The sequence below is a fragment of the Lactuca saligna genome, chromosome 7 (genome assembly GCF_052625555.1).
Source record: "Lactuca saligna cultivar CGN05327 chromosome 7, ASM5262555v1, whole genome shotgun sequence".
NCBI lineage: Eukaryota > Viridiplantae > Streptophyta > Magnoliopsida > Asterales > Asteraceae > Lactuca > Lactuca saligna.
Window position 1 is genome coordinate 69,517,135 of NC_136423.1, and position 19,493 is coordinate 69,536,627.

The 19,493-nt window shown below is 34.8% G+C and overlaps 2 protein-coding genes across 2 annotated transcripts; one reads left to right on the forward strand and one right to left on the reverse strand.

Moving 5' to 3' along the window:
- Positions 1–3,816: 3,816 nt before the first annotated feature.
- Positions 3,817–10,553, forward strand: LOC145004426 (organic cation/carnitine transporter 7-like). The gene is made up of 7 exons (XM_078963340.1): positions 3,817–4,062; positions 5,107–5,179; positions 6,104–6,413; positions 6,498–6,735; positions 8,474–8,960; positions 9,565–9,767; positions 10,292–10,553. The coding sequence occupies exons 1-7, from the start codon at positions 3,940–3,942 to the stop codon at positions 10,526–10,528; spliced, it is 1,671 nt and encodes a 556-aa protein (XP_078819466.1). The 5' UTR covers positions 3,817–3,939; the 3' UTR covers positions 10,529–10,553.
- Positions 10,554–11,344: 791 nt separating this feature from the next.
- On the reverse strand, positions 11,345–14,829 carry LOC145004427 (O-Glycosyl hydrolases family 17 protein). The gene is made up of 2 exons (XM_078963341.1): positions 14,083–14,829; positions 11,345–12,664 (listed from the first exon to the last, which is right to left on the reverse strand). The coding sequence occupies exons 1-2, from the start codon at positions 14,418–14,420 to the stop codon at positions 11,563–11,565; spliced, it is 1,440 nt and encodes a 479-aa protein (XP_078819467.1). The 5' UTR covers positions 14,421–14,829; the 3' UTR covers positions 11,345–11,562.
- Between the last annotated feature and the right edge of the window lie 4,664 nt (positions 14,830–19,493).

Sequence of the window (19,493 nt, forward strand, 5' to 3'; positions counted from 1 at the left end):
GCAAATTTGTCTGGTAAATCAAACTCCCAAACTTCAATAGACATTGAAAATGGTGACATTGGAGATCCAGAAAAGGTATATTCTGAGATAGTTCATTGTGCCATTCTAAAATAGCATATTTGATTTTATTGCCAAGAGAAGGGGCATTAGAGACGAAGCTGCCCTATTTACCTGAGAGATCTAAGAGATGGGAGAGTCAAGATGTATGGCTCTACTTTAGATAAAATCCATTAACTAACTCTTTTAAGTTCCTATTCTAGATTCTTAATACATGATATAATAAGATTACATTTTGACGTTTTATAGGATCGAAGAAAAGAGAGGAAGCTTAAGGGAAGAAGTGAGCTGAATCTAATCGTGAAGAAACGGATTTCGATCACATTGCTTGAAGATTAGAATTTTGAGCTACTACTTGGAGTTAGAATAGATTGCTATGAAATATGTATTAACATAGTTTTCAATTGAATTGCATTGTAAGGACAAATCTTTCCGCAATAAAATAAATTTTGATTTTATATTATTTATTTATCCTTGCAATGATGTGTATAAAAAATTGATGTTTGAATGTTTCAGTTAGTAGCACATTAAGAGGGAAAAAGGACAAGAATCGGTTTTGACTAAGATAATTAAGCAACTATCAAAGAACGATTCAAAGTTCGCTGCAGATTGGTTGCTTGTGAGTAGTTGAAAGTATGGTATTGGATGGACCATATCGACATTATTATGAATAGATAAGATTATATTAAGAAAGATTTTTCATATGGCAAATATGGAAATGTTTCCATATTGTGAGTTGGATATTAAGAATCTATGTCTAGATTAGAAACTTTTATGCAAGAAGGATGTTCAAAGGAATGTACTTTGAGTGAGAGACATCATACCTATAGAATTGTTTCTGATAGATATTGGCCAAGTCTTTATGATTTTGAGCTATGACTTTATGAAAGGATCATTGCATAAAATGTTAGAATCTAGCATATTCTATAAGTGGCAAAAATTTGATATTCTTATACTTAAGATAAGGATTAGGAGTTGTGAAATGAGTATGATTGGAAAGGTGTTCATTTGATCTATTTCACAAAGTAAGGACCATAAGTAAACATTGTGTGCATGCTAAGAGCATGGGACAATTGTAGTAATAATTCAAGTAATAATTTAATTAACCGAAACAACAAATAATGAGTAATCGATATGGTGATAAATAAAAGGTGTTTTATTTATACTCAAAGGTTTGGGACCATATAGGATTAGTATTATTCTTGTGTTTCACTTTGCATGTTTTGACTTCCCGAATAATTAATTATTTCAGAATAATCAAAGTATTCGAACAGACCACAGTCGTTCATATGTTGGAAGTAGGTATGAATGAAAACTATCATGAATTGGTTTGTAGATTGTCTAAAGTGTATTAGACATAGCAAAGGTTTGCTGCAACGTTCGTGAGTGCTTATAAATATGATTTTGAGCATTGGATTAAACCCACACTCACAAGAATCACTTCATGGATTTTATCACGAGTGACTGGTGAGACGATAATATCTTATATTCTTGAAACCGAGATGTGTCAGTTGTATCTTGCGAGTCGGTTACACATTGATAATATGTAAACGCACCAGTAACTTGGTGTTATAAAACATATTGTTGTGTGTGATTCGGTAAGTGAGTGCAAGCAAGAATTGATTCAAAGTTTATTTGTTCCTTTTATCCAAAGTAGGATGAAAGCGATATATGTGGGCCCCTCGATGATTTAGTGATGACACCCTAAGCGTTTGGCCAAGCCGAGACTAATTTGATGTGTTCAATTGTAGTCTGTTGTCAGCCGTCACAAATCGGAAATCGGGAAACAACACATAGACTGAGAGAATGATTTCAATCCATGTCTCAAGTCTATATGATATCAAGAATGGAGGAATATATGATCCCTTATCTAAAGGAACGCTTCTGATAAGATCAGAGTTGACAACGGCTTTTGAAAGCTACGATTGCTAATCAGGATCTGAGGTTATACGCAGAATAGTTATTAGACTTATCCAATTGGGAGACGGTTAGATTAGTGTCTAAGTCCATAACTATTTTAGTATGTACTTGACCCGATTGTGCATGGTCCTTTTGGGTTGCCTTCACACTGGTGACTAGAAAAGATGATTGTTGAGGGGAGAGGCTGGTTTATTGTTAAGAATAATAAACTAGGATATAAATATGATTTGTTAATATATTATATGAATAATATATTAATTTGGAATCATATTATTAATTAGTATTTAATTAGAAATTTATTTAGAATTAATTTTCGGATTAAAGGAACTGACTGAAAGTGCAGGGGCTATTTTGTAATTATTCAATAGTTGAGGCTTTGGGCCATTGGATCACCGTTATTAAGGCTTGAACGAAATCCTAGAAGGATCTAGGATTTTTCGTCCAAGGGCTTAAGGAAAGGAGTCCATGGACTTGCTTAGGCCCTAAGCTAAGGGATTAGAGTTTACACCTTGAAACCCTAGTTAGCCTTAAGTATAAATAGCTGTTGGGTTTTGAGCATTCTAACACAATTTGCCAAGTGAATTTAAATGAAATTGAAAAAATTTAAAAAAATATCATATGACATATTGAATTAGGTGATAATATTTGACAAAAGACCTTGATTTATTAGGTAAGATAATACAACTTTAAAAAGGAAAATGATAAAGTAAAAAAAAATCTAGTTTTATCTTAACTATGGGGTTGGTTCGTATCATATCGGGAATATGAGAGACATATACCCAATCAAGTTGATTTATTTGGTTGTGATTGTATTCTCTATTATGTTAGATCAGAGAAAATATAGTAAAATAATAATCCATAAAGTAAAATAATAATAATCCATAATAATAAATGAATTTTTTTGCCACATACTACATTCTCATACATATTAACACATGTAATTTTGTGGTTAATTTTTAGAAATTAATTTTCACTTGACATTTTATTGTAATTTTCGATTCTCTTAATTAACGATTCTAATTTTTAGGTTATAGAAAGCAATTAATGTGTCATTAATTTGTTTCTTTATTTTTTCAAATTTTAATATGTTTTCTTTAATATATATAATTTAAATTTTGCACGTTTTCTTTCAAAGTTTATTGTTATTTTAAGCAAAATGGTTTATATAGAAAAAATCTTCAAACTTTCTTGGTTTTTATTAATAAACTAAAAAAGAAATTATATGGTTAAAATATAGTTATTTTTCTTTGTTTTATCAGTATAAACTAAATTATTTATTTATTCATCATTTTGTTTGTATATATTTTGAAAATTATTTTAAAAAATAGTTAATATTTATGCTGTTTAACGTTTTCTTTTAAAAAAACTGTATGTATATATATATATATATATATATATATATATATATAATCAACCCATGTAATATATGGTTGTCACACCTAGTTTGTAATTTATAAAAGCATAGATTTTATAAACACTTTTTTTTAGTATTTGATTTTTATTGGAAAAGTCTTACTTTATTTTCAAAAAACCATTAAATACCTAAAATAAAATAACTAAAATAAAAATTGCAGCCAGCATCGGTTAAAATCTCTAATATGAAAACTTATCTGTTTTTTTTTTCTCAAGAAAAATATGTTTTTTTTCCTAAACGTGGAAGAATTTCAAGGATATATTTTGTCAATAACTTTTTTAAGTGTAATACTCCATTTAAAACAAACATAATATCTTTTTCTTTTTCAAAAAGCAAAAAATAAGATGTATTCGGAAGTTGGAAGTTCAAATGTGTGAAAAAGTAGAGATGTGGTGTATGATGCTCGAAATCAGTTTGTGGATGAGATTTACATTTCTTTTGTTGAAGTAGGCTTCTCTACCTTTCCTTCTACACTTCCACTTCTTCATTTTTTGAAATTCTCCAATAAAAACATTCGTTCCCTTATTTATTTTATTTATATATAAATTATGAAGTCATTTTCTACAACACCAGTAGGATGGACGGTCGTGCCACCGCCGGATATAACATTTCCGTCGTCTTCTTCATATTTTGGCCGTGAATCTAGATCAACATCCGATGTCCACTCTCTGGTACTTCTACTACTCTTTCTCCTTAAAAGTTTGTTGTTCTTTTACTTAATATGCTTATGAGATAAATCTTTCTATGTATTTAGTAAAAGAATTAGAAGTTGCTTTCTTATTAAGTCCATTTTTATCTTACTAAAGTTATATAATTAGGTATTTTTATCGTATTTCTGTGCTCCGGTTTAAAAATGAATTGAAGGGAAACGTAATTAGTTGTGTTGTTGAGTTTGACGAAAATTTAGTGGAAATTGTGTTCTTAAGTTGAAAGAAATAAAATGAAAAAAATAATTTTTTTTTTTTACATTTTTGACATTTATTTAAGGGAAAATGAGTTGTTGAAGGGGCAAAAATGTAATTTTAACACACTTCCCCTCCTAATCCGCCTAGAAAGATGGATTTAAACACTATTTTACATTTTTAAAAGAAATGAAAGGAAGTAGTTTTTTTTATATTAAAAAAAATGAAAGGATGTAAATAGAAGTTTCTTTTCTTTTTCTTTTCCATTCCTTAGCTTCCACTTTCTTTTCCTCTTGTTTCTCTCCCAATTATACCAAAAAGTGAAAGGAAATATTTGATAAAAAAAAATAAACATTTTCTTTCCCTCGGAATCATTTATTTTCTCTTCTTTCTTTAAATTAAACTCAAGAACATATTTCCGTTTCTTTTCTTCCCTTTAAAAACCCCCATTTTCTCCCACTTTGCTCCCTTCCCCTCATTAAAAAACACTCATGTTCCTTCTATTTTCTTTCTTAAAAAAAAAATAAAAAAAATAAAAAAATAAAAAAAAACTCAAGAAGAGTCAAAGAAAAGTCAAGAACACAATTTCTTTTGGATTGCTTTCCTTCTCCTAAAATGGACTCAAGAACAGGGCTAAAATGAACTACATAAACCATCATCTCATCAAAATTAAATTCGCAATTTATATTACATGACGTTTGCATAACCTTATAACTTTACATCACGCAAAAAAAAAAAAAAGTAAAAAAACATGAACAATTTATAGTTGCATTTAATCATATCAATTTCTAATATACTAAAAACTATAAACAGATTGGGGATAGATTAGTCATTTCAAACCGCAATGCATCTTGCTTTGTAGTGCAAAGACCATCTAACTCTACAGGTACTCTCATCCCTTTAATTTTATCTAAACCCAAGCAAAATATACACACATTAATCAAATTAAAGACAAACAGATTACACATACCCAAAAAAAAATTAGAAATTTAAACACCCACAATCGAAAAACCTAAACACGATATATGGTTCATGTGACACAATGCTTAACGTGACACAGTGCTACTTCATTTGAAAAGCAACTCCAAAATAATGTCTTTTGTTGGTGATTTGTTATCATCAATGTTATTTAAGTGTAATAGGATTATTTTGTTGACTAAAAATGATCTTGATAAATATTAAACAAGTAGGGAAGGTGTGAAGTACACACTTGTTTAAGTTTGATCAAGTATCAAAATACACTGTCATTTAAGGGCGAAACCCCTGAACGAACGGGGGTCCGGGGGCATCGCCCCTGGGAGCGGGGTCCAAGGGGCAGAGCCCCTGGCTGCATCAGAAAATCCAAATTTTGAATATTTGACCCGGTTTTGACTTTGCATTAATCCTTATACCAAACCCGGATTTATAACAGTTTTGACTGTTGAGGAAAACTGTATATGACAGTTTTGACAGTTTTTCAGACAAGGAATGTATATAACCAATTTTTAGTCAATTTTCTGGTACTCACGAAAATTACACCATCTCATTCTCTCTTTCTTTCTCTTTGATTTTATCTGAGTCTTATCCAATTGAGGATTTGGGAGTACCACCCAAATACTTCGATTTGAAAGTGATTATCACGATTCTCAGATTTCCAAGTGCCACTAAACCATATTTCTAACATCCTTTTATATAACCTTTATACATGATTTTCAAACGCTCGTCGAAATTAAGAAACATAATTGTATATATACATGCATGATTATACATGCAGCTGCAAATGATTTCAACTTTTGAAACGTATTTTTATGAATACTTGAATATATTTTAGCTACTGAAAGAACAGAGAAAGGGGAACATGAAAGATCACCTGCAAAAGATGAAGGTGTTTCATATACGTTAGATGAAGCACTTTCCAGAATAGGGTTTGGGAACTTCCAGTTTATCGTGCTTGCATATGCTGGATTGGGTTGGGTAGCGGAAGCCATGGAGATGATGCTTTTGTCGTTCGTCGGACCGGCCATTCAACCGGAATGGGGACTTTCTTCCGGCGAAGAGAGCTTCATTTCAACTGTTGCTTTCGCCGGCATGCTTGTGGGGGCATATATGTGGGGCGTCGTTTCAGATAACTATGGAAGAAAGTAAGTTTAATTAATTAGTACTCATTTTTTCGGGATTTATCTTTTTGAAAACATGAATATTTATTTCGCTTTTGGCTTTACAAGGAAGGGTTTCCTTGGTGCATCCATAGTAACAACAGGAGCTGGATTTTTGAGTGCTTTCGCCCCAAACTATACATCATTATTGATTCTTCGTTGCTTCATTGGCATTGGTCTAGGGTGTGGGCATGTATTTACATCATGGTTTTTAGAGTTCGTTCCAACTCAAAAAAGAGGAACATGGATGGTTGTTTTTGCAACATTTTGGACTGTTGGAACCATTATTGAGGCTTCACTCGCATGGGTATGTTATATCTCGTCATTTGATTAACGGGAAATGATGACTTATAAATTCAACGAAGTTTTCAAACCGTTCAAAAAACTCCAATAATATCCAATAATGTTTTGTCTATTAAAAAAAATCCAACAAACTAAAACTTTTGTGTAAAAAGGCCCAACTAACTTACACTTTCATTCACTTCTTATTTATGGTCAACCGGTTAATGAAAGTCAACGAATGACATGGCTTATAACGTGTAATTAAATATCGGAAAATAACTTGTAAGACTAACGAAGTTTCAAAACCGTTCAAAAAACCCCAATCATGTTTTGTTTATTGAAAAAGACCCAACGAACTTACGCTTTTGTTCAATTCTCATTAGAGGCAACCATATTTATTAGGTATGCAACTAGTTGGCAACTGACATGACATTATATTTAATGATATGGAATACACATATTAGAATTGCCCTTTATACATCGATTTAGGGCTTGGAGAAGAGAAACACGAACGACGTTTGTGTTCGATCTCTTGTAATAGCTACTTCTTCTTTTCTACTCAATCGTTGTTGTCCAACTCAAGATCTACAAAGAAGATATTTGATGATGCAAACTCTTGTGGATGTAGACACCCTTCTCGGATTTGGACATCTATAATGGAGGATTATCCAAAGAAAATGTTTAGGGCTTGTTCGAACAGATGGGTAAGTGTAACTGAAAGCTTTATCATGTCCATTTTAATAAGTTTTTGGTTTTGAAAGAACCAACCAAATAGATAGAATATGGACACGATAAAGCTTTCAATTACACTTAACCATCTATTCGAACAAGCCATGAACTTTGTTCGAACAAGCCTGAACTTTTTTCTTTGGATGATCCTCCGTTCTAGATGTCCAAATCCAAGAAGGGCGTCCACATCCACAAGGGTTTTCATCATCAAATATCTTCTTTGTAGATCTTGGGTTGGACATCAACGATTGAGAGGAAGAATAAGAAGTAGCTATTACAAGAGATCGAAGACAGACACCGCTCTGTTTTATCTTCTCCAAGCCCTAAATCGATATATAAGTGACAATTCTCATCTGTTTATTCCATGTCATTAAATATAATGTCATGTCATTTGCCAACTAATTTTATACCTAATAAATTTGGTTGCCTCTAATGACAATTAAACAAAAGCGTAACTTTGTTGGGTTTTTTTAACAAACAAAACATGATTGAGGTTTTTTGAACGGTTTCGAAACTTCGTTGGTCTTGCAAGTCATGTTCACGATATTTAATTACACATCATAAGTCATGTCATTCGTTGATTTTCATTAGCTGGTTGACCCAAAATGAGAAGTGAACAAAAGTGTAAGTTAGTTGGGCTTTTTCAGACAAAAGGTTAATTCGTTGAGTTTTCTTGAATAGACAAAACATAATTGATGTTTTTTGAACGGTTTGAAAACTTCATTGGGTTTATAAGCCATTTTCCCTTTAATTAACATACTTCACCAGCAGTCATATGGACCTACTAAATCACATTGTTTATTAAATTAATAGAACACTTACTTAACAAAAACAAGAAGGTGAGAATAGTAAGTGAGTTCTCTAGTCTCCTTATTTGGGATCCACGCCTCCAAACCCTCACCTTTTTCAGATTTGCGGCTTATGTTTTCCTTGCTAATTTATAACATGATCAAATCAAGTAAGATCGCTAAATTTATGATCATAAGTTAAGTTTTACGTACTAATACATTCTTTTAAATGATATTATCTTACAGTCGATCATGCCTAGATTTGGTTGGAGATGGCTACTCGGTCTATCTGCTTTTCCATCTCTACTTGTGTTATTGTTTTATGGTAATGTACCCGAGTCACCAAGGTTCCTTTGCATGAAAGACAGATTGACTGAGGCACGTGATGTTTTAGAGAGAGGATCAACACTCAATCAACGTGAACTTCCCATTGGCATGCTAGTGTCCGATCAAATAAATAAAGTTGATAACGAGTTTCATTCGTTAGAAACCTTGGATGATCATAGAACTACTGTGTCGTCGATATCCATGCTACTATCACCTAAGTTGATAAAGACAACACTTCCGTTATGGGCCTTGTACTTCGGAAATACATTTTCTTATTATGGTATTGTGCTTCTGACTTCACAGTTGAGCATTTCTAATGGCGAATGTGGTACTATGATTGCTTCGCAGATGGAAAGTATCCAGGATTCGAGTCTCTACACGAATGTGTTTGTAACTAGCTTGGCAGGTATATATATACCTCTGTTTTGACTTTGTTTTCGTTCATTGATTGCAATAAAATGCCGACAAAAAAAATATGTTAAGAACCAAAAGAAACAAATAGTGTCACTACTTCCCAATGCTAGATACGAGAATATATGTCTTTTTAAATGGAAATGTTAAGGTGGATTTTGATGATATCGTTGTCACGCACTATAATAATAATGTTTTAGGGACGGGAAACCAAATGTTTGTCACCAAACTGATTATTATTTTATTGAGGGGAATAGGAACAATATATTTTTATATTTGTTTAGGCAATGGTGTTTCATTTTTTTTTTAATATATAGAAAAAAGTTTATTTAGACGAAATATGAGATCATGAAAAATGTTTCATGCTAACTTGCTAAGACTAAATAAGCAGCTTTTTACTTGTGACATATTTGATCAAATGAAACGTGATTACATAGTGAATGTATAGTAGTTGCATATATAGTTTGTAGAAAAAGTTAAATATTGTTTTATACTAAATTTTAAATTTTATTCAAGTAAATAATTAGCGAGAAAGTTTACTTACCTTTCATGTTATATATTGTCGCAAAGGTCTGATAAGCTCTTTGGGCTTATTTCAGAACTCCCTGGGCTTGGTTTGGCAGCCATCATATTAGACAGACTTGGTCGTAAGATCTCGATGAAAATTATGTTTCTTTTGGGATTCATTCTACTTCTACCACTTATTGTTCATCAAAATCAAATAATGACTACAACATTTCTATTTGGAGCTCGTATGTTCATCTCCACAAGCTTCATTGTCGCTTGTATCTACGCCCCAGAGGTAAATATATACCATGTTAGGCTTTTGTTTCTTTTATACATAATGAATTTAATAGGAAGATACGACTCAACTATAAACGAATTGTTTATTTTATTTTATTTAATATCAATAGAACAACTTAATAGAGAAATTCAGGAAAATGCCCACTAACCCTAATTTTTTACAAATTTGTTCATATTTTTTTGTCTTTTTCTCATGTGTCGTCGTTTTCTCAAATATTATTTAAACATCATTATCTAAAGACCATATCGGCGACGTTTTCTTTTTTTACTTTGATTTAACATGACATGACGTAACTAGGAAAAATGTATATCGATATTTTTTTATTTAATGGAGAAAGAATTGCTTAATAGAAAAATGAGGGTTTCCCCGTTGAAACCTAATGTTTTTTAATTTGTTCTCATTTGTTTTCTTTGGTATTGTTGTTTTATGTAATGCTTATAAACATCGTTTATCTAAACAATACTTAACTGTTTAAAAAAATAGCAACATACACTCTATTTTTATTTGTTTTGGTTTTGTAGGTATACCCAACAAACTTAAGGGCAACAGGAGTTGGAATAGCAACAGCTATAGGTCGAACCGGTGGCATGGTATGCCCGATTATAGCAATTGGACTGGTTGCAAATTGCAACCAAACACTCGCAATTATGTTGTTTGAGGTTGCTATACTTGTTTCAGGACTTAGTGTTGTTATGCTTCCATTTGAAACCAAAGGGATGGAATTAATTGATGATGTGGAACAATCTAGCAATATATGAAAAGAAAAATATTTTATTTTTTTTATATGTTTTGGCTATTTAAGGTATTAAGAGAAAAAATTAATCGTTAGTGGTTCGAGGTGAGCCATTAACAATCTTGAGGAATAGGGTTTGTTTTTTCTAGTTTGTGAAAAACAAACTTATTGTTTAATAAATCGTAACAAATGGTTTGTAACTCAATGATATCACATGTATTAGAAAGATATATCACTCTTAAATTATATGGTAGACAAAGGTGTAGAATTAATAGTAGGATTAACCATTTGGTGGTTGTGTTTGTCGGTCTAAAAAAGCTGTATGTGGATGTTTTTTTAATGGATATACTAATAACACTTACATTATATATGAGAGTTTCTTGTAACTTAATGTAAAAAAGAATATTCTAATGGATAAAGTCATATAAATAAGGCTTTCTATGGTACAAAGATTTTCATCATTTATTTGCTTTTCTTTTTCTTTAATATATTGTCATTTAACATAAATGGTATTACGAATGGATGTCCAAACGTCGTTTCTTAACCACACAAGCAACAAGCCAACAACTTAAAGTCTCAAACTACATCAACCAAACGATTATACAGGGCAGACTTATGAAAGAAAAGTCTTGATATTTTTTTTAAATGGTTAAGACTAACGGGTATTTTTGAAATATCTTTACTAATCTAACTTTATTTATTTTTCCTTTTATTTCCAGATTGGTGCCTTATGAAAGAAAAGATTATACAGGGCAGACTTTAGTAATTGATGAAAAATGAGGGGTAAAACATAACACATTAACACCACGAGCCCACGAGATAAATAGGATACAACTAGCTATAGGCTATAGCACATCAACGTTTCATATTCAAGCCATATAAATACAATTACGCTCAAACTACACCCCAAGGTTTCAGAAACATTCATCCACATCCCTCTACTTTCACACTTCCATTAATTAAAATCAAACTACCTTCTTAAATATCTACCCAAACATCAAACATCAAACATCCCCAAAATTTCAATCTTCCACCAAAGTTTCACCAAAAAAGTCAAACTCACAATAGTAAAAACATAACCAATCCAAGAAGGAACGACCAAATCGACTGAAATGACCGATTTGCCCCTCCATAATACGGCACAATCATAATATTAAACTGGCATGTCCCCTTAGATGGATCCTCTTTCGTAATCGTGGAAACATTCGGAAACTTGCAGGCTTCATCGGCTTGATCATTCTTCTGATAATAACTGTTAAAAGCATAAGAAACATTCCCTCTTGCATCCAAATCACCACAAGAAGTTCCATATCCAAGACTCGTGCAATCCCCAAGAGCACAAGCGTAACTCACCGATTGTGCAATCGATGGATCATCTAATCTCGCTGAATCCTTCATCACACACCATTTCTTCTGTAAATACTTCACCCCATTCGCCGGAATCAAAGCTCCGGCATTGTTCATTCCAAGGTTCAACGCGTATTTCGGTTGCCCATCGTAAGAAAAAACCCCCCAATGTCTTTCAAAGTTCCCCGGTTGGATACTTTTCTCATCTTCATCGATTAAACTAAACAAATAAGCATCAATCGGACCTGTTCTCAATGGCGTCCCTTTATTTCCGGCAATATGACTCATGAACCCTTGCATAAACCTTTGCGCTAGTTGATTATTCGCGTTTCGATCTCCGTCGCTCGGCCACCCAATTTCACCCACTATGATTCCCATATTTGTGAATCCGTTCTTTTGTAGGGCCCACACGAGGGTATCGTAGTTGGCATCGAACATGTTTGTGTAGGTGGTGCCGCCGTCGTTCACCGGAGCTGCGTTTCCGTCGAAGAACGCGTATTCCACTGGAAAATTGGAGTCGATGTAGAGGCTTATGAAGGGGTAGATGTTGACTGTGAATGGAGATCCGTTTTCGTTTAGGAATTTGGTGAGTTGGATCATGAAATCGTGAATGTCTGTTCGGAAATCGCCGCTTGATGGAACACCGGTTGAGCTCTCGTAGACGTCGGCGTTTTGGGGGACGGTGACCTTGACTTTGGGGCCGAGCCCGGCTTTGATTAGCGCCGCCTGGATGTTTTGGAGCGCCGGCAAGGTGGTTTTTAGAAACGTTCCGTTGTATGTTGACAAGAATGGTTCGTTTCCTACTGCAACATATCTGTAAAGAAAACCTCAAATCAAGAAATTTTGCTTAATTGGTGATTAAATTTAAATCATATTATAATTTTTGAAAAAAAAATAATTGTTTGTGGAATCCACTAATTATCTTTTTCTTAATCTCTTCTTTTTGGTTTTGATATTTATCCTGATCTAATAGATATAGAAAAAGAAAAAGTAGAAGATATTTGATTTCTCTTGATTTAATCATAGAAGCATTTTTATTGATTTAGCTATTGAGCCATTAAATATAAAGATAATAGTTTCTCAAGAAAATGGTAAAAATAAATGTTTTTTTTTAGTTGTATATTGATCTTTTTCAAAATCGAGTAACATGGAAAATTGGTTTTTATAAACAGTGGAAATGACTATAAATGTTTAATTAGTACCTAAAATAGTTAAGTGATTAAATGAAAAAATTTACAAAAACAAACTTATGCTTTTGGATAGTTGGTCATGACAATTATTACAATGTTTGCAAATCCATAGAAATGAATTATGTTTATAAAACAAATACATAAATACGACTATAACAAATAGGTTTACAGAAGATTTTTGGTCTTTTCAACATTAATCTTGACAATGTCCTTTGATTTATTTATTTATTATACCATCATAAATACGACTATAACAAATAGGTTTACTGAAAATAACTGAATAGATGTTTGCAAGAAATAACAATGTCCTTTGATTTATTTATTTATTATACCATCATAATTTTATTTCCTATACAACATTGTACATTGAAATATCTATCAAATTATAGCAACCTAATACAAATACCAAATTATATCAAAATATAATGTTCCAATAAGAATTAAAAAATGTAATAAGAAATATAAAAGTAAATGTACAATGTTATAATTGTGTCCTATAGTACAATATCTTCAGATTTCAACAAATATAGTACAACTTATTTTGTCATGATATGAATCCAACATAATAGACCAAATTCTCATTAAATCGTCCTTAACCCTATTCCACCCATGAAACACATGTGCACAAAGGCTCCCAAAGTTAAAATACGAAAGTCGATTATTGTGATAAATGTGAGATTCCCTAACTAATTTAATAACTTTAACCACTTAATTATTTGTTATCAAAAGTCACAATATTGCTTTGAAAACAAACCACCAAACATCCCCGAAAAGAGCAATGAAGACATTCTGACAAGACACGATCACATGACACAATGCATTTGACATGCAATGGATGCGATTACTTCTCATATTTGAAAAGACCAAAATACCCTCCACCACTTTTCATTCCGATCACACAAAATAGTAACTTTTCCGGTGACAAACAGTAAATGAACATAATTTAGATTTTAGATTCACTAATCAAGAACAAGCAACATAACAATTGCACCTAGGGTTAACTAAAATCATAACGAAAAACAAGAATCAACGAAATACTAACCTTATATTAACATTATTGTTGATATGATCGGAGACATTTTTCGAAACCCATTTTTCGGCAGCTTTCATACTACTTGCCATGGTAGCAAGCATGTCGTTAGGAATTCCAACCATAACTTCAATTCCAGACTTACCCAAAGCTTTTAGCGCACCATAATCGGCGTCAAAAAGCTTCACCTTTTGGATTCCGTTATCTGTCAGCATCCTCACCACCGTTTCCGGCGGAAGTGGGTGCGACGACTGCGTTCCCCAATTTGCCCCAATTCCGTTCACTGATTCCAACGAGCATAGGAATGGAATCGTGACTAGAGATATCAGCCATAGTTGAAAAACCCCCATTGAAATTCTCACCGGTTATGCTTTATGCAACCCCAAAGATTATTTATAGTGAAAATCTTAAAGGGTGTTTTTTTTTTTTTTTTTTAACTTTCTTGGAAAAGAGAATCCAAATTCAAAGAAAAACACAAATCAAGATTGGATTATTAGGGTACTCCAATGGGGGTAGTGCTTGTACAATCAATACCCACAAAAAAAAATGAACCAGAAAGGGCAAAATAAAATAAGGAGATTATAAAGTTCAGAATATAAGGACAAGAAGAAGAAGGGTAACGAGTGCAAAGATTTGGAGATGAAGATGGAGAGAAAAGAGAAAAAATAAAAGGAAAATTAGAGAACAGAGTAGGGAGGTAGGGGGACTCTGGTTAGAAACTAGAAAGAGACTTCATCGTTTAACCAAGAAACAAGAATGGATATAAAACATAAAGTTTATTTACAAGATTATTATTTTTTTCAAAAAAAGATTCATTTCTTGTATTATTTCTAGTAAATTGTAGAAGATGATCTCATGGTTTAGTAGAATTGGTAGTTGTCAACTTTTCAAATATTTATTTATCGGTGGCATCCTTATAGTTTCATTTTGATACGGTTTTGATCCTTATTAAGAATAATTACCTTTTAACATTTTTAATAGGAAAATTGAATAATATAACCACTATAAATAATGATATCTTTGACAAAAAAAAGCGTATTGATGTTGGTTACATAATATCTATAGTTTACAAAAAATAAAAAGGTTTAGTTCCTCTTTAACACAAACTAGATTTGAGACTTGTATAAGTTGGGTTGATTAAAAAAAATTATACATAAAGATATAAATATTAAGCATTTTGTTAAAGAAAATATTAAATATCAAGATGTAAATATTAAGTATTTTTAAAGTAAATTTCAAAATAAATACAAACGAAATAATAAATAAATAAATAATTCAATTTATACTAATAAAACAAACTGCAGAGAAATTATTATATTTTTGTTATATTTGTGGTTTAACCGTTTCATTTTAGTTCTATCAATGAAAAACAACAAAGTTTGATAATTTTTTCTGTGTAGGTCATTTTAGCCTAAAATAACAATGAACTTTAGAAGCTTTCCATTAAATAGCGACCAACATGATAATTTAACATTTTTAGCTTCAAAATCAATAAAGCGTCAACCAAACAAGAAGAATTCTTAGAATTTGGTGAACCAAAATTTGGCAAACATCTTTTCCATTATCTACTTGAAGCTTTTTAACGAGAAGATTGTGTGGTAAAAGTTAATAGTGTGCACATGGGTATCAAGTTGCTAAAAAAAGAAAAATAGTAGTTGGTTTGTATTAGAATCAACTTCAAAAATTCATAGTAATTATTATGTTCGGTAATGAAAATATGAAATTACATGGAAGTCTAGTAAGAAAGAGTTAACAACCTAAAAAACTATGAATCAACTCAAAATTTTCACAGATAACATGAGAATAAAGATGGGTTCGACTGGTTATTCATCCGTTCTTGCATACTCCCTTATTCCTTTTGCATATATTGTATCTCTCTCCAGCCTTATATCTTGCAGTTACCACAAAAATGCATCAGTTGATCATGTGCTCCATCTCTCATCCATCAGTTGGTGTCAAGTTTCCGATTGATTTGGTGCCGATTGTGATGGGGGATGTCTGTGTCATCGTGGACATGGATTGATTGAGTCGTTTTGGATCCATGATCGACTACGAGCGTCAGTTGGGGACTATCCGAGACCCTAGTGGGGGATTACTGACAATGTATACTAAGGGTACCAGATCTGGGTCAGCTTTCTGCTCTACTGCCAGGGTGAGGCAGAGTCTACAGCAGGGTTGCATGGGTTTTTTAGCATATGTGTCGGATACGCGGGTTGCTACCGAGAGACCGAGTTCTTCTGCTGAGGTTCCGATAGTGAGAGAGTTTTCAGATGTTTTCCCGAGGAGTTACTGGGCATGCCTCCTGAGAGGCAAGTGGAGTTCCAGATTGATTTGGTTCCGGGAGCGGCGCTTATCGCCAGGGCACCTTATCGTCTTGCATCGCTAGAGATGCAGGAGTTATCCTCACAGCTCTAGAAGATATTGGGGAAGGGTTTTATCAGACCGAGTAGCTCGCCGTGGGGAGCATCGATCCTTTTTGTCAAGAAAAAGGATGGTTCACACCGGATGTGCATTGATTTACGGGAGTTGAACAAGTTGACAGTCAAGAACTGTTATCCACTTCCGAGGATCGACGATTTGTTCGATCAGTTGCAGGGGGCGTCTTGGTTTTCCAAGATCGATTTGAGGTCAGGTTATCATCAGATGAGAGTCTGTGAAGAGGATACCCAAAAGACGGCCTTTAAGACTCGTTATGGGCACTACGTGTTCATGGTGATGCCTTTTAGGCTCACCAACGCACCGGCAACGTTCATGGATCTTATGAACCGGGTGTGCAGACCCATGTTGGATCGATCGGTGATCGTTTTCATCGATGATATCTTGGTCTATTCAAGATCCAGAGAGTAGCATGAGGAGCATTTGAGAGAGATTCTTGGGGTTTTGAGATCGGACAGGCTGTATGCCAAATTCTTTAAGTGTGAATTCTGGTTACGAGAGGTCCAGTTCCTGGGACACCTCGTTAATCATAATGGGATATTGGTCGACCCATCCAAGATTGAGGCAGTTATGTGATGGGAGGCACCGAGATCCCCATCCGATATCAGGAGTTTTCTGGGATTGGTCGGCTACTATCATAGATTTATCAGAGATTTCTCTAAGATTTCCATCCCCCTCACCAGGTTGACCCGGAAGGGTGTTACTTTTATTTGGAGTCCCGAGTAGCAAGCCTCATTTGAGACATTTCGTCACAGATTGTGCGAAGCCCTGGTGTTAGCCCTTCCTGAAGGAGTGGAGGACGGTGTGTTATACTGCGATGAATCTATATCAGGGATGGATGCGGTGCTGATGCAAAGGGGGCACGTGATAGCATGCGCATCAAGGCAGTTGAAGCCTCACGTGACGAGATATCCCACCCACGATCTAGAGCTGGGGGCAGGGGTGTTCGCCCTCAAGATCTGGCATCATTATTTGTATGGGGTTCGGTGTACCATACTTATGAACCACAAAAGCCTGAAGTATCTCATGGATCAGACCAACCTAAACATGCGACATAGGAGATGGTTGGATGTGGTGAAGGACTATGACTGTGAGATCTTGTATCATCCGGGCAAGGCTAATATGGTAGCCGACGCCTTGAGTTGTAGAGTTAAGAGTGCTCCGATCCGACATGTGTGTATGAGGATGACGGTGATGACTCCAGTCTTAGATACCATTCGAGAGACCCAGGTAGAGGCCATGAGACTGAGGAACCGCAAGAGGGACTGGGTGATTGGGCAGGTGTTTGAGTTTGTGATGAACAGTCGTGGACTTATGAATTTCTGGGGGTGGATTTGGGTACCCTATATAGGTGGAGCTCGGCGTATACAGATAGAGGAGGCGCATAGGTCAAGATTCTCGATCCATCCCAAGGCCACCAAGATGTATTTGGACCTGAAAAGGGATTACTAGTGGTCATGTATGAAGAGGGATGTGGCTTGGGTAGTTGAAAGGTGCTTGACTTGCCGCCAAGTTAAGGCAGAGCACCAGCATCCACAAGGTCCATTGCATCCTCTAGAGATTCCCCAGTGGAAGTGGGAACATATTTCTATGGACTTTATCACCAAGTTACCGAGGACTGCTTGTGGAGTTGACACGATTTGGGTGATTGTGGACCGGCTGACAAAGAGCGCCCACTTCCTCACCATTTGTGAGAGTTCTTCTACAAAGATATTGGATGAGATTTATGTGAGGGAGGTGGTAGCTCGGCATAGAGTGCTGACCTCGATAGTGTCGGATTGAGACGTGCGCTTTACTTCCAGATTCTAAAAGAAATTTCATGAGGAGTTGGGTACCCGATTACATTTCGATACCACATACCATCCGCAGACAGACGGGCAGAGCGAGCGGACAATTCAGATGCTTGAGGACATGCTGCATGGGTGTGTTATGGACTTCGGAGGAAGTTAGGACACTTATTTTCCCTTGGATGAGTTTTCTTACAACAACATCCATCATTCGAGTATTGGTATGCCTCCCTTTGAGCTTCTTTATGGGAGGAGATGTCAGACTCCCATTTTTTTGGGGAGAGGTAGGGCAGCGTGTGATGGGTGGCACTGAAATAGTATTGAAGATGAATGAGCATATTTAGGAGGCCAGGCAGAGGAAACTGATGGCCCAGAGTTGCCAGAAGAGTTATGCAGACAGGCGACGATCCGAGCTGGAGTTCCAAGTCAGAGATTTTGTACTCTTGAAGGTATCCCCTTGGAAAGGGGTGATTCGATTCAGGAAGCGGGGCAAGTTGGGGCCCCGGTACATTAGCCCTTTTAGAGTGACTGCCATAGTAGGTAAGGTAGTATACCGGTTAGAGCTACTTGCAGAGCTAAGGCAGATTCATAACACCTTCCATGTTTCTTAGTTGAGGAAGTGTGTAGCCGATGAGACGACAATGGTACCCCTAGAGTACATTTAAGTGGATGTGAGCTTGAATTACATTGAGAGGCCGATCGTGATTTCTGATCGAAAGGTGAAGGTTCTAAGGAAAAATGAGGTACCCCTGGTTCAGGTCCAATGGAAACATCGGAGAGGGTCCGAGTTGACTTGGGAGCCGGAGTCGGAGATACGGGAGCAATATCCAGAGTTATTTGCGGAGCATGACTTCGAGGATGAAGTCTGATTCTAGTGGGGGAGAATTGTAACATCCCAAGCCCAGGTATACCTTGTAAACCTTGATCTTATGAGCATTTTTCCATTTTGGCCTTATTAGAGAAAAGGTGGTGAATGAGTACTAGGGGTGTACTAGAGTGTACGCTCAACGTACTCATATACGTGCATATGACGCGGAGGGCACCTAGTAAGTTGGGAGTACCAGAGGGTATGCTGGGCGTACTAGGCCCAGATTTTTAACCCTAATTTTTGGTGAGTCTCCTATATAAAGGATATGATGGCCTCATTCCTGGCCACCATTCCTAGACACCAAACCCTCTTAACCTTAATTCTTCGTTCTT

Coding starts and splice junctions, on each gene's coding strand:
- LOC145004427 (XM_078963341.1), bottom strand. CDS start 14,420: ATGGGGGTTTTTCAACTATGGCTGATATCTCTAGTCACGATTCCATTC. Junction 12,665..14,082: donor AACAATAATGTTAATATAAG/GTTAGTATTTCG, acceptor TTTTCTTTACAG/ATATGTTGCAGTAGGAAACG.
- LOC145004426 (XM_078963340.1), top strand. CDS start 3,940: ATGAAGTCATTTTCTACAACACCAGTAGGATGGACGGTCGTGCCACCG. Junction 6,414..6,497: donor TCAGATAACTATGGAAGAAA/GTAAGTTTAATT, acceptor TGGCTTTACAAG/GAAGGGTTTCCTTGGTGCAT. Junction 9,768..10,291: donor CTTGTATCTACGCCCCAGAG/GTAAATATATAC, acceptor TTGGTTTTGTAG/GTATACCCAACAAACTTAAG.